This window comes from Cornus florida, unplaced genomic scaffold, assembly GCF_030987335.1.
Source record: "Cornus florida cultivar Cherokee Brave unplaced genomic scaffold, ASM3098733v1 CherokeeBrave_3.0.0_Hap2_Chr06, whole genome shotgun sequence".
Classification (NCBI taxonomy): Eukaryota; Viridiplantae; Streptophyta; class Magnoliopsida; order Cornales; family Cornaceae; genus Cornus; species Cornus florida.
In genome coordinates, this window is record NW_026775576.1 from 12,105,311 (window position 1) to 12,119,621 (window position 14,311).

Here is a 14,311-nt window from a genome sequence, read left to right on the forward strand (position 1 = left end):
AATCTGTAAACCAGTAACTTCTTCAAAGTCCTTGAAGACCTCAGAAATTGCTTTAGCAGTAAAAAAGTCAGCTTTAGTCAGCAGAAAAAGGTCATCAACAAAAAAGCATGACAAATGTTTAACCCAGCTTTTGAAACTAAACTTCTCAACTGAATCACCCCTTGTCTCTGACTTTCTCCTTCACTAGACAAGAAAAATAGTCAGTAACAAAAGTGAAGAGAAGAGAAAGAGGGCATCCTTGTCTAATGCCTTTAGATGCAGAGTAGTAAGCAGCAGGCACACCATTAAACAAGATAAAAAACTTGGCAGTGGACAAACACACTTTCACCCAGTTGATCCAATTCTCTCCAAGACCATATATCTGTATAAATTCTGAAGATGAAGCCCCAATCCACCGAGTCATAGGCCTTTCTAAGATCAATCTTCATGGCCATGGAAGGATCTCCTCTTTTGTGACTGAAACCTTTGTTCAAATCAGAAGGACATCCTTGTCTAAGGCCTTTAAATGCAGAGTCGTAACTAGCAGGCACACCATTAAACAAGATAGAAAACTTGGCAGTGGACAAACACACTTTCACCCAGTTGATCCAATTCTCTCTAAAACCATACATCTGTATAATTCTGAAGATGAAGCCCTAATCCACTGAGTCATAGGCCTTTCTAAGATCAATCTTCATGGCCATGGAAGGATCTCCTCTTTTGTTACTGAAACCTTTGTTCAAATCAGAAGCTAAATTATGTTATCACGAATCCTTCTCTGTTTGATAAAGCAGCTTGCTCCATCCCTATCGAAGAGGGCAAAACTCTACACAATCTGTTAGAAAACACTTTGGTAATTATTTTATGCAAAAAAATGCAGAAACCAATGGGTGTAATCCATGATATTGAAACCATTATTCTTCTTAGGAATCATGGTAAGAAAAATTGAATTGATCCCCATAGGAAGCTTAACAGAACCAAAAAAAGTACTGGATGGCCTTACAAACATATTCCTTCACTATGTTCCAAATTTTTTGATAGAACCTTGCAGGGAACCGATCAGGACCTGGAGCCTTATCTGGCCTTGCCATCATCATTGCATCCTTGATCTCCTCATCAGTAACCATCTGATCTACCATAACTCTATCCCCAACAGAAATCTTCTTGTTCAAATTAACCATATCCTCTGCGTGTGTTCTAACTGGAGCAGAATACAAATTGCTATAAAATCTGACAAGCCACTCTTCATAAGCTTGTGAGCTTCAGAGTAAGTTCCGTCTTGATCTTCCAGAGCCGTGGTAGAATTCCAAGGCTTCCTTTTGTTCACTTTCTGGTGAAAGAAAGCTGAGGATCGATCTCCCTCTGTCATGAATTTCACCCTTGATTTCTGAGCCCACAATATTTCTTCCCTTTTTAACATAGATTGCACAGTGATTTTAGCAACTCTTTCCCTCTCAATAACCTCAGAACTCATAGGATCCTTGAGCAATCCAAACTGTATACCCTACAGGTCCTGTCTAGTTAATTGCAGCTGCTCTTGACTGTACCTTTTTGCTTATTCCATTTCTTGATTTCTGACTTTACAGCTTTCAAGTTTTGATAAGTTGATGCAGAGGATTGTTATTGACAGGAAGAGCCCATGTACTAGCTATACGATTCTCTACTTCCACTTCAAAGCACCAAACCTTCAAGAACTTGGATGGTTTGGGCCCATCAGCACAGCTAGCAAACCATTTGACTGCAATCCCAAAATACTGATAAAGAAGCTGAGATGAGAGACGGCTTAGTGTCAATAAAGCAACTCAACCACTTCTGTTAACCATCACCCTTTCTAGCTTAGCCAAGATTCTCCTCTTAGGGACTTGATGATTGCACCAAGACCAACCACCATTAAGGACAGGGATATCATCAAGACCTAATGAATCAAGAGTGAGGTTAAATTCATCTAATAAAGCTTGAGGCAATTTCAATTCTCCAACCTTCTCTTGATGAAATCTCACCAAGTTCCAGTCTTTTATACCAAGGAAGCCCACCAACCTGATATTAGCAGCATATACTGCAGAAAGGTAAAATATATAGCCAGTTACTTATAAAAAATAAAAAAAAGGGTAAAATACATAACCAGTAGAAAGCACTTTGATTAAAAAAAGCATAGACTGCAAATCTTGCAAAACCATTTGGCAGTTTTGATTTCCTGTCGCATCTTTCCGACTTCATTTTCTGAGAGGGAACCCCACGAAAGTCTTGCATCTCACGTGGAAAAAAGGATGCTTTCGCATAAAACACAAGAGGTTCCAAGAAACCCAAAATTTGCCAATAGGACTGTTGATTATAATTAGTAGCCCATCTCCATTTACCATTAATTCTAGAGCTGTTACCCTCTTTTACGATAGTCTCAACTAACACGACAAGAGAAAACTTATTACAAGACAACCAGTTTCGAACCTCTTGTTGCATAGGTGGCTTGTTTATGCCACACATTCCAGCAGCCTAACATTGGGAGTTAGGGTTTGGTGGAATGACACTACCTACAACCTTTCCCCTAGTCACTCTATCTGTGGCTGGAATTGCTGCCTTCTTCCTTCCCTTTGTCTTCTTCCCACCATGCTCTAGAAGGCTATCATCAAGAACAAGCAGCTAATTATGATATCTCTCTTGAGTCTCCACTTGAACATGCCTCTCTGACTCACTAACATGCTTGTCATTCAAAGAATAATTGCTAGCATTCCTGCTAGGATTGCAAGCATCTTGGGACAATGGATCCTCTTCTTGAGTGCCATCTTCCTCAAAATCATCTTCACTCTGCATTTTTTCGTTGATATCCCCCGAGATTTTCCCTCTTGTTGATGATCATCCCATACTACTAGGGCTAAAGACTCCCTAGTGGAATCCATACCAAGAGAATCAAATTTGTTGTGTAGAGGCACTGATTTCCCAGAGGATTCACCAGCAGTGTTAACCATTTCATTCTTGTCAATATGTTCCCAGATCTACCACCATTTTTCCTTCATCTTAACCACCCACTGCTGCCCCACCTCTCTCTTATTTATCATCTCAGCAATTATCTTCCTAGGGACAGAGATCTACCACTGTATGTTACTTGCTGCCCTGAGGTTCCATTCGTACTCAAAACTGTGCCACACGACTATCACCATGGATGGACACGGCAAAATCGTTAGGCAATTCCTCATTGATGTCGACTTCCACCATCACCCCAAGGTAGTTTCCTCGTTCTCGAGCACGATCTTATTCCTGGAATAAATAGGGAGACCATGGATTCTCAACCATATAAGAACAGATCGCAGTAAATCCCTTTCTAAGTTTACATTCTTGGCCCACTTTTCAGAATAATAGGTCTGCCCTCGTAGGTATGAGCCTCTCTGCAAAACCCTTTCTGCATCTTTGTGATCCTCTCAGTATTCTCCAAGTCTCAAGATTGTGTATATGTTAGAGAAAGACTCATAACGTCGACATGGACTGACCTAAACCAACACGTGTCTAACTACTGCCATTGTTTTGATCACATAATTAATCAATTAAATAATCTTTTTCATGTGAGTTATTGTCTAATCAAACCATTCGAAGCATAAAACAATAAATTAAATTAGGGAGACAGAAATTTATGTCAAATACCTGAGTAAGAGAAAACCACGGGACATATAGAGCAAATAATCCAACTCAGGTCCACACTCTTACCTAAGAATTACCTGTATTGATTCACCTTTGATCCTAACTCATATCAGACGCCCTATTTGAGGTTTGCTACTGTTTGTCGATGTACCCCATTCACTTACGAGACTCACTGTTCAATGAATCTCCTTGCTTTGAGCACTCAATCACATTACATCATAATGTATATATATATATATATATATATTTTTTTTTTTTCCCAATAAGAAATATGGTTTCTTATTCAAAACCCTATATGATAATAGAACACTCAACGTTTACTCTGGTTAAACGCTCTTGCATATGTTGTTTGTCATATTTCTGAAACCTATCCAAACTTGGAAGCACTTTTTGCTACTCTTTGGCGACTACCAGTTGATCCATGTTTGTCGATTGCTCTAAACTACTGTATCAGTACAGATTGATAGATTGATTGATCCATTAAAGCATTCTGGAGTGAGTTTGAGGAATCCACGATCTTGGTCGATCGATCCACACAATGATTGCAGGTAGTCTGACTTTAGATGTCTTGTTATTTAATAAACTTGAAATTAGGCTTATAATTCATTATTAGAAAGCTTATTGAGTTTAGTTCCTTAAAATTAATAGCTATTCCAAGTTAAAATAGTATTTAATGATTTTTGAAAGCATAAAAGCCGATTTTGACAACATGAATCCTTACCAAATCCACTTTTTAATTGGCTTTTAACTCAAGCTCAAAATCTAAGCTACCAAACCAAAATGAGATTTCCAAATTCATTCCCAATTATATAATATCTAATTCCAAACTTCTTAAGTAAGCTTAAACTTATTCCTTACATTCTCATTGATTTGCCTATGGAAGGGGCAGCCTTTACCTGGTCTAATGGCAAAGACCTGGTTACTTTATCAAGACTGGATAGGTTCTTGATCTCTGGGGAGTGGGAAGAGAAATTCGCGGATGTTGTTCAGGCGGTTTTGGCATGGGTCACCTCTGATCATGTTCCTCTGGTTCTAGATTGTGGGGGTTTGAGGTCTCGGTGCTCCTTGTTTCGATTTGAGAATATGTGGTTGAGAGCGGAGGACTTCCAAGGGAGGGTACGGTCTTGGTGGGAGGAAGCAACGGTTACAGGGTCTTCTAGTTGTGTTAGCTAGGAAGCTCAGAGCTCTTAAAATCAAACTTAAGAGGTGGAATAAGGAAGTTTTCGGGAACCTTTTATGGCGAAAGAATAGAGTCTTTGCTGATTTTTTTGAGATTGGTCGTCTTGAAGAGGTGGGTGGGGATGTGGAGTCTTTACGCTCTAGGATAGCTTCTTGTTAGGTGGACTTTGCTGAGATTGCCCGTTTGGAGATCTCGTGGCGCCAGAAATCTCGGGCTTTATGGCTCAAAGAGGGTGACCGTAATACGAAATTTTTCCACAGGCTTGTTAATGCACACAGAAGGAGTAATTATATAGGGCAAATTCGGGTGGATGGTTCGAAGTTGTGGAGGGAGGAAGAGGTGCGTAATGGGATCGCCTCTTTCTACCAGAAGTTATACACCGAGCCTTTAGGATGGAGACCCAAGCTAGACAGGCTTCATTTTGAGACTATTTCTGAGGTGGATAGAGGCGGTATTGAGATGCCTTTTTCCGAAGAGGAAGTGCTTATGGCTTTGTCGAGTTGCAATGGCGACAAAGCCCCGGGGCCAGATGGGTTTACTATGCGATTTCTGTTGGAAAGTTAGGAGGTGGTGAGAAATGAGGTGATGGGTACCTTTCAGGAGTTTCATTCTAATGGAGTCTTTGAGAAGTCGTTAAATACTTCTTTCATTGCCCTCATCCCTAAGAAGGGTGGTGCTTTCGATATTAAGGACTTTAGACCAATTAGCCTTTTGGGGTTGCATTTACAAGCTTATTGCTAAGGTTATCGCTCTTAGGATGAGGGATGTCATGGATGGCATTATTTCGGATTCCCAGAATGCTTTTGTCGGAGGAAGGCAGATTCTTGACTCAGTTCTTATTGCCGGCGAATGTGTAGATTCTAGACTGCAAAGTGGAGTCCCTGGAGTTTTATGCAAACTTGACATTGAAAAAGCTTATGACCATGTTAACTAGAATTTCCTGTTGTACTTACTTCAGAGAATGGGGTTTGGTAGTAGATGGAAGAAATTGATTGAGGCTTGTCTTTCGTCTGTAAAGTTCTCTATTCTCGTGAATGGATCTCCTGCTGGTTTTTTTTGGGTGCTCTAAAGGATTGAGACAAGGTGATCCCCTGTCGACTTTTCTCTTTCTTGTCGTAATGGAGGGCTAGTAGACTTATGAGGAGGGCAGAGGATCTCGGTCTTATCAAGGGCTTCAGGGTGGGTAGAGATTTAGCTCATCAAATGGAGATTTCTTATCTCCTGTTTGCAGATGACACTTTGGTCTTTTGTGATGCTGAGGTGTCTCAACTTTGATATTTGAGGTGCATTTTGGTTTGTTTTCAGGTAGTTTCTGGACTGAAGGTTATTACGGCTAAGAGTGTGCTTGTTCCGGTTGGGGATGTTCAGGATATTTCTTCCTTAACCGTAGTTCTAGGGTGTAGGGTAAGTTCTTTCCCTCTTCCTTATTTGGGTTTGCCTTTGGGGGTCTCCTCTAGGAGGGTGGGGAGTTGGGACCCTGTGATAGATAGATATGTTAAGAGGTGGCAGGATGGAAGAAGCAATATCTGTTGAAGGGGGAGAAAGTTACTTTCATAAAGAGTACTCTGTCGAGTTTGCCTACTTATTTTTTATCATCTTGTCAGGTGGGATCAAGTTTGCAAGCCCATTAAGTTGGGTGGTCTGAGTATTCGGAGGTTGGTTCGTTTTAATCAAGCTCTCTTGGGTAAATGGTTATGAAGATTCGGCAGGGAAAGGCACCACCCCTGGATAAAGCTCGTCTCATGTTGTTTTGGGGAGGAGAGTGGTGGGTGGTTTACTCGTCCAGTGTCTATGGCTGGTGGAGTTGAAGTGTGGAAATCCATTCGAAAGGGTTGGGATATTTTCTCTTCTCACATTAGATTTAAGGTGTATGACAGTAGATATGTTCGTTTTGGGGAGGATTTATGGTGTGGTGATCAGCCGTTATCTTGTACCTTCCCAAGATTGTATAGCATCACAACCGATAGACATGCCTGCGTAGTTGACTGCTATTGGCTTGATAGTAGTGGGATTACATGGGATGTGAGCTTTCGGCTTTCCTTTCAGGATTGGGAGATGGACGAGGTATGTGTTCTTTTGGAAATGTTGTACAAACAGGAGGTACTTGGCAACGGTAGTGATGATATTAGGTGGATTCCCTCATCCCATGGTCGTTTTGAAGTACGATCCCTGTTTCGATGCCTAACCAACTTCGTAGGCATTGATTTTCCATGAAAGACCATATGACGTTGCGTTGCTCCACCTAGAGTGGCATTTTTTGTTTGGACAGCTATATGGGGTAAGATTTTGATGATTGACAATTTGAGGAAGAGAGGCAATTGTATTGTTAATTGGTGTTGCCTTTGCAAACGTGACGGTGAGTCAGTGGATCATATCCTCCTGCATTGTCCAGTGGCATACGCCTGTAGGAACCTCATATTTGGGTTATTCGGTATGTTTTGGGTAATGCCTGGATCTTGCAAGAGATTGATTTGTGCATGGAGGGGATGCCGTGTGAGAAGTAGTGTTCGCGATTTTTGGAGGGCAGTTACGCATTGCGTTTGGTGGTGCATTTGGAAGGAGAGGAATAGTAGACTGTTCGAAGGGAAGGAGTCATCCACGGCGACGCTGAAACTTCATATTATTCGTTCTTTTTTTAGTTATGTGAAGAGTTCTTGCTCCTCTCCCCGATGACTTAGTTAATTTTTTGGATTCTTTGGGTCTTTAGAACCCGGTTCCACTCTTGTTTCCGGATGTGTTCCCCTTTTGAATGCTTTTTAATCGATTATTATTTATCAAAAAAAAAAAAAAAAAAAAAAAAAAAAAAAACCTTATTCCAAAATAATTCTTAATTAGTTCCTAATTGATTCTAATACAATTTTAACCAATTTTTCAAGGTCAAATTAAGAACTACTCTTTTTTCGTGTTTTTTTTTTTTTTTTTTTTTTTTTTTTTTTTTTTTTTTTTCATACACAGGTATTGTATTGATCAACTCAAAATATTGCAATCAGTACAAGAGATCACTCACAGTAGAGGCATACCCCAACTTCACAAAACGCATGTAAGAAAAACAATCAACAGAAAAATTCCACTTCCTACATAAAGAACACTATCCCAGTCCTCACAAACACATTTAATGAAAGATAAACATCCTGTAAATGGAGTCTAGCAGCATCTATCACTTGAAACAAGGAGGTTTTTGCAACCCCATAGCAGACCTGCACACATCTTGATGATATCTACCGTTTCTTTCACTGCATAGAGCCCACAAGATTGCTGTGAAGACCATCCTATTAAATTTCGATCTGAATGTGTTACTCTCAGTGAGCTGCATGAACCAGTCCAAACACTGGCCAAAAGAATTACACACAGGCATATGCCACCCAAGAATATCATCAACCCAACCCAAACTTCCATAGTATGATTATTAATTAGACGAGCTTAATTATTAATTATTAATTATTCATTCCAAATCCGATGGTCTTCTAGGTTACTTATGTTTCTTAGTTGTGTGATTTAGGAGTGTAAAGAAGATGATGCAATCTCCTAGCTTGGTCTTCATCATCTACACAACTTCAGTACCAAATCCGACAATGAAGTGACACAAAACTTTAGACTAGCCAAGATTTTGTTCACGGAATATGGCAACGCATGACACTTCTACCTAAAATGTGCAATATAAGTTCTACATACACTAAATTAAAAAAGGAAAAGGCAACGAGGAACTTTCCGAATTTAGAAATTTATGCTTTTTGAAGCAAGGAACCTAGGATCAGTGAATGAGCTTGTGGTGATCGATCTTCTACTTACCTCGATTCCTCTATGGTGAACCAGAAATCCAAGGAAATTACCTGCGGATATCCACTGCGCATAGGTACAATCCCCGTCGTTCGCCCGCATACAACTACATTGTTCAGCCAGGCAGGCAACGGTGAACTCGAGACCTTTGGCTCCGATACTATGTTAACCATCATCTACTCTAGAAGCTTAAGTTGTTAGAGAGGGTGTAACTTTAATATTTAAATCCTCTAACAGTCCTCTTAGTCAATTTTAATTTTACCTAATTTCTATGTGATTTAATCGATCAAGACTATTAATCCATCTCATCCTTGCAATCTTCATGATATCCATGCAGTTTTCTATCTTCACATCTTCATTATGTGTCTTTTCAGGCACATCAATAGGTAAATCGAAGTGACTAATTGACAAACCAACATTTGACCTGACTAATTACAACTGTCGTTTTGACTGGATAATTTGTCAGCACATTAACACTGAGTTTTCACAATCATTCCCTTTGAAAATTATGTGGCAGAACCCAAGTTCTACATACAAGATGTATCCTAATCACGACAGAAATTCATTAACTACCAGTCATCTTTTACATATCCACGCCAAAACAAAACGAATTTAATCGATGCAAGTACTTGGGACAAAACTTTAGCTGGTAACTGTAGAAGCTCATGCTCAATTCTTTCCATGAATGCTCAATTCCATCAAACCCAGCATTCAGATCTCCAAATACTCCTTTCATAATGTGTCTAAACTCTGAACATCTGCAATAGTAGTAGGAGTTGATGCTAAAGATCCATGAGTAGATGGAGTTGCTCAGTAGAAAGAGGATGTTCAATCTGTAGCTCGTCAAGAATCTCAGGTTCATCCTCTTTTTAGCCCCAATAGTGCATGAAACCTGTAGACTTGTATGAGATAGTGACTTCTCCACTGAAATAGCATCAGTAGTGGTAGGTGTTGACACTAAAGATCCACGAGTAGATGGAGTTGCTCAGTAGAAAGAGGAAGTTCAATCTGTAGCTCGTCAAGAATCTCAGGCACATCCTCTTTGTAGCCAATAGTGCATGAAACCTGTAGACTTGTATGAGATAGTGACTTCTCCACTGAAATAACATCAATAGGCATAGCTTTAAAAAAGCTCACATATTCAGGGATCCCAACATCAATCCTCTGAATAATTCTAGTAACAACTAGTACATATAATAAGGAATATGAATTGTTGACAAATAAATATAATTGGTTTATAAATTAAATCATACTTACGATTTATTATGCTTCCTACTTGTAATTAATATGTCCCATCCTGTAGTTAATTATCACTTGTTTTTGTTATTTTATGTATTTAATTTTATTTATTTATTTTTGAGTATAATAGCTATATCATCTTTTTTTCAAGGTGTAACACTTATGATGCATGTATCACTTTTCTATTTCCTTATGGAGATTTATATCCGTTCCATCATATTATATAGTTAGCCATTCCTTTGGATCCTAACATTTGTATTTTATGTTTATGAATTATAGTCCTACTAAATTTTGTACTCATGGTGTATTCTAAATTCCAGTTATTAATTCAAAGAAAAAAAATCTTATATTGATATCCTAATATCAAAATTATCAGGTTATCTATTTAATATTTTATAATCTAAAACATTTTAATAATATTAATCTGCACAAGCGTCTCTACAATCAAGTCTTCTATTTTCACAGACTTGAGAATCACACGACTCCTACAATGATCTACGGGGACACCTGCAATCCCTTGGAAACCTTGCATTTCTCCTTACAATCTTTTTCAATTTATAGCTTCACGAGACAAATGGGTTTTCTCTGCGTTTGGAGGTTTGGAGCACCTCTGATTTGATGGGCATTGGGAAAGCAAATTTAACTCTAATTTTGCACATGGAATCCCTTTGAGCTCCTTCAAATGGATGACAGTCTGAGTCCCATTTTTTTTTATAGAAAATAATAACAATAACAACAACCACAGCAACAACAACAACAACAACAACCCTCTTGTATCCGTCAAACCAACTGATTACTGACTATAACTGGAGCCAATGCTGTATGCATCCGAGTAAATTCTTATTAATATTTTTCCAGGTCTTTGGATGTTAATACCTCTTTAATTGTTCCAGGCCCACATATTACATATGCGTGGCATATTGTAATGATACACTCATGGAGAAGTTTTATGGTTTTTGCAGGAGTTTGGGATGCAGTTGTGACATGTTTCTTCCTTGATACGGCACACAATATTGTTGAATATATTGAAATCATTTCAAGAATCCTCAAAGATGGGGGAGTAAGTTGTTTGAAATCAGTTCTTGTTAATTCTTTTTCATCCTTTGGAGAATTCAAAGGTCATCTACTTGGCTGATAGGTTTGGATAAACTTGGGGCCCCTTCTGTATCACTTTGCAGATATGTATGGTCAAGAAGATGTAAGATTCTTGCCTCAAAGTAGATGCACACACTCCTACTCAATGGGCTTGATAAATTCGGTCATGATTTCTTTTTTTGTATCTGTTGCTTCTTTCTAGGAGATGTCCGTTGAATTAAGTTTGGAAGATATAAGGAGGGTTGCTTTCTATTATGGATTTCAGTTAGAGGTAATCTCAATCTGTTGTCCTTTGTTGTCTTTGAGTTGGTGGATGACAATATTGATATTGTTCAACTCTTCAATTTTTGGACAATAGAAAGAGAAGACCATTGAGACAACCTATACTACAAATCCTCGATCTATGATGCAAGTAAGCTTCTCACCTTATGCATTTTTTGTCTATCTCACTGGGTCTATTGTCTTTTTAGTTGTATATTTAATATTGCATTAAAATGCTTCTGATATAAACTGATTATTGTATTCAATTTGGACTGAGCATTGCGGGAACGTCACCTTTTCAATTATATTCACATAGTATGTAATTTCATAGGGAGTACGTATCTAGAGAGTCATTTTTTTTTTTTTTTTAATACCAAATTCAAGGAAAAGAAGACAAGTTTACTGTAATATGGTACACCTGTCGAATTGGGAAATAATTGAAATGTGCTCTTGCACCAGGAAATAAATAGGAGCTATTAAAGATGGTTGGGGCTGATGTATTTGCATTTAATGCTTTTTTTTTTTTTTTTCTTATTATTTTTTTCCCATCTAATTTTCACCAAAGCCTGTTCCAACTTTTGTGGCCAGCATGAGAAGTCAGCTTTTACAATTGTTTACAAGAAGAGATATGTCCTATTTTTTGCCTCTGGGGACAGGCTGTGTTCTGTCGTGTATTAAGATCATATAGCTCTATTTCTGAGGGAAAAAAGGGTACGCGTAAGTGTAAACTATAGAATGGAAATTCATTTTTTAAATTTTTTGCAAATCTGATATTCAGTTTGTGAATAAAATGATAAATTGATTTAATAGTTAAACTCTTTTTTTTTTCTTTTTTTTTTTTTTCCTTTTCTGAATTTAAACTTAATTTGTTATGATATTAATGAACTGAATTTAGGTGAATCAATTTTTTGAGTTTTCCTTTTTATTTCACATGTCCTTTTTGTTACTTCAAAATTTAACTTGTCATTTCGGCGAAATTATAAAAATAGAAAAAGTAAATAAATTCTGGTGAAAGGCACTTTATATTTGTCTATAGTTATGAACAAAACTCAAATTAATTGCTATAGTAGAAAAGTTAAACAAAAAATTAACATCTGCTTCCTGATATGAAAAATATATACTTTTCAAATTTTAATGAACACGGTACTTTTACCTTTAAATGTCTTAATTGTTGGAAGAAAAAAATAAAAAAATCTGTAAAGGTCTCCATATATCAGGAATTATATTTTGGAGGTTGGACATAATCGTCGTGCTAGAAAGTTGAACTCAATTATCTGTACTCTTTTTATTGGTGTTGTATAATCTCTTAAAGATTCTTACACTTTGTTCAAGCTTGGTTTTTCTTCTTATTGCAGAATCGATATTACGCTGCATTTTGGACAATGAGAAAGAGAACAACGGAGGCAACAACTCAGCGGTGCACAACTTAAATTGAAATGCTCCTCGAGTTGCAGAATTAATGGGTTTCTCTATAAGAATCCTTGCATTGAAGGCCTTTTTTTTTTTTTTTTTAATCTTCAAAAAGACCAAAAGGGATAGCTGGATATATATTTCACAAATTTCTGCATCATGTAATAGTGCTGAATTTGCAAATTAATCATGCATATATTAAAAATCCGCTCGATGCGTTTAGCGGGATTAGTATCGAGTTTATTGCTGAAAATAAATTAAAAAAGAAAAAAGAAAAAGAAGCAGCAAGCAGGCTTAGGTGGTATGAAGACATACAGCGAAAACATGGAGATGCACTCGTAAGACTAGAAAAATTAGTTTTACATGGAAGGAAAGGAACAGGGAGACTAATGACTGAAACTCCCTCAATACCTGTGATGAAGTAATTATAAATTATTTTTAAACTCCCTCAATACCTGTGATGAAGTAATTATAAATTATTTTTAAACTCCCTCAATACCTGTGATGAAGTAATTATAAATTATTTTTAAACTTTAAATGTAAGAGGTGACATGACTTGTGATAGAATAGAAATGAAAAGCAGTATTTATGTGTGTTGAATTCACTTGGGATGAAGGATGTAACTAATTTTTCTTCTCAACGGAATTTAATGCATCAGGGACTATTTTATTATTATTATTATTTATTTTTTGAAAAAAAGGAAGGCCAAAGACTCGAGAACATAACTAAGGCTTATATTTCGATTGCCTATGTTAGTGATTCATCTATATATATTGGAATGCCTATGTTAGTGATTCATCTATATATATTGGAAGAAACGCGTCTCTGGGATCCAAATGCTTGTTGAATTTTTGGACTTAAGGTCTCTCTCTATACACGATTCGCATGCTAATCATCCAAAACCGACCTAAAAATATAGAACACGGCTTCATAGCTCGTAAAACACTGTGATTATACTATTACTAAAATACAATGAGTCGCGGATTATTTTTTTATTTAAAAATTATTTTATGATATATTATATTACATTATTTGATTTTATTTTTCAAAAAAAAAAAAATCATTAAAGACAAATTATTTGATTTTATTTTGAACAAATTAAAAGTAACACACAAACTCTTTGATAAATTCTTTATTTGAGAATAGTAATTGAAATTAAATTTTACTAATCACCTTTTATATATTATAGGGTTAAAAAAAAAAAAAAACCTTGAACTATTAGTGAATCAGCAACAGACCTTGCTAAACTACAGAAGTTGCAAAAAAATCCCCTAAACTATAAATTTGTGTTGCAGATGACTCCATCCGGTGATGCTGCGGTTGGATCTCGCCGATAAAATGATCAAGTGTTGCACGTGACACACATCTTTAAATTAAGGGATGATAATACCCTTATAAACATGAGAGGACCATAATACCCCTTTTTAGACCAAATACGATTATTGAGACATACCCAAACAAAACCTAATCTAATTTTCCAAAGTGTTAATTACAACGACACCCTCTGAGGTTTGCCATATTGACAGCCATATATAACTTAGCCATTTTTTGGACAAAGACACCCCCTGTGAGAATTTTGATCCAAACAAGTCCATAAAATGTTAGAAAAGACGATATTACCCTTCAATGTTTAATTCATTTTTATAGTAAAATATTGAACTCATGAAAAGTCAAATTTGCCCTTATATATACACTATTACATAAGCACCATCTTATATATATATATATATATATATATAT

The 14,311-nt window shown here is 37.0% G+C and overlaps 1 protein-coding gene across 1 annotated transcript in view; it reads left to right on the forward strand.

The window, feature by feature from the left end:
* Positions 1-13,175, forward strand: part of LOC132311108 (uncharacterized) — a 57,972-nt gene extending 44,797 nt beyond the window's left edge. The window contains exons 14-18 of the mRNA XM_059808840.1: positions 10,768-10,865; positions 10,944-11,003; positions 11,103-11,171; positions 11,259-11,312; positions 12,517-13,175. Coding sequence (XP_059664823.1) covers positions 10,768-10,865; positions 10,944-11,003; positions 11,103-11,171; positions 11,259-11,312; positions 12,517-12,591 — 356 coding nt within the window. The 3' untranslated portion in view covers positions 12,592-13,175. The remainder of the gene's footprint in view (positions 1-10,767; positions 10,866-10,943; positions 11,004-11,102; positions 11,172-11,258; positions 11,313-12,516) is intronic.
* The last annotated feature ends 1,136 nt before the right edge of the window (positions 13,176-14,311 follow it).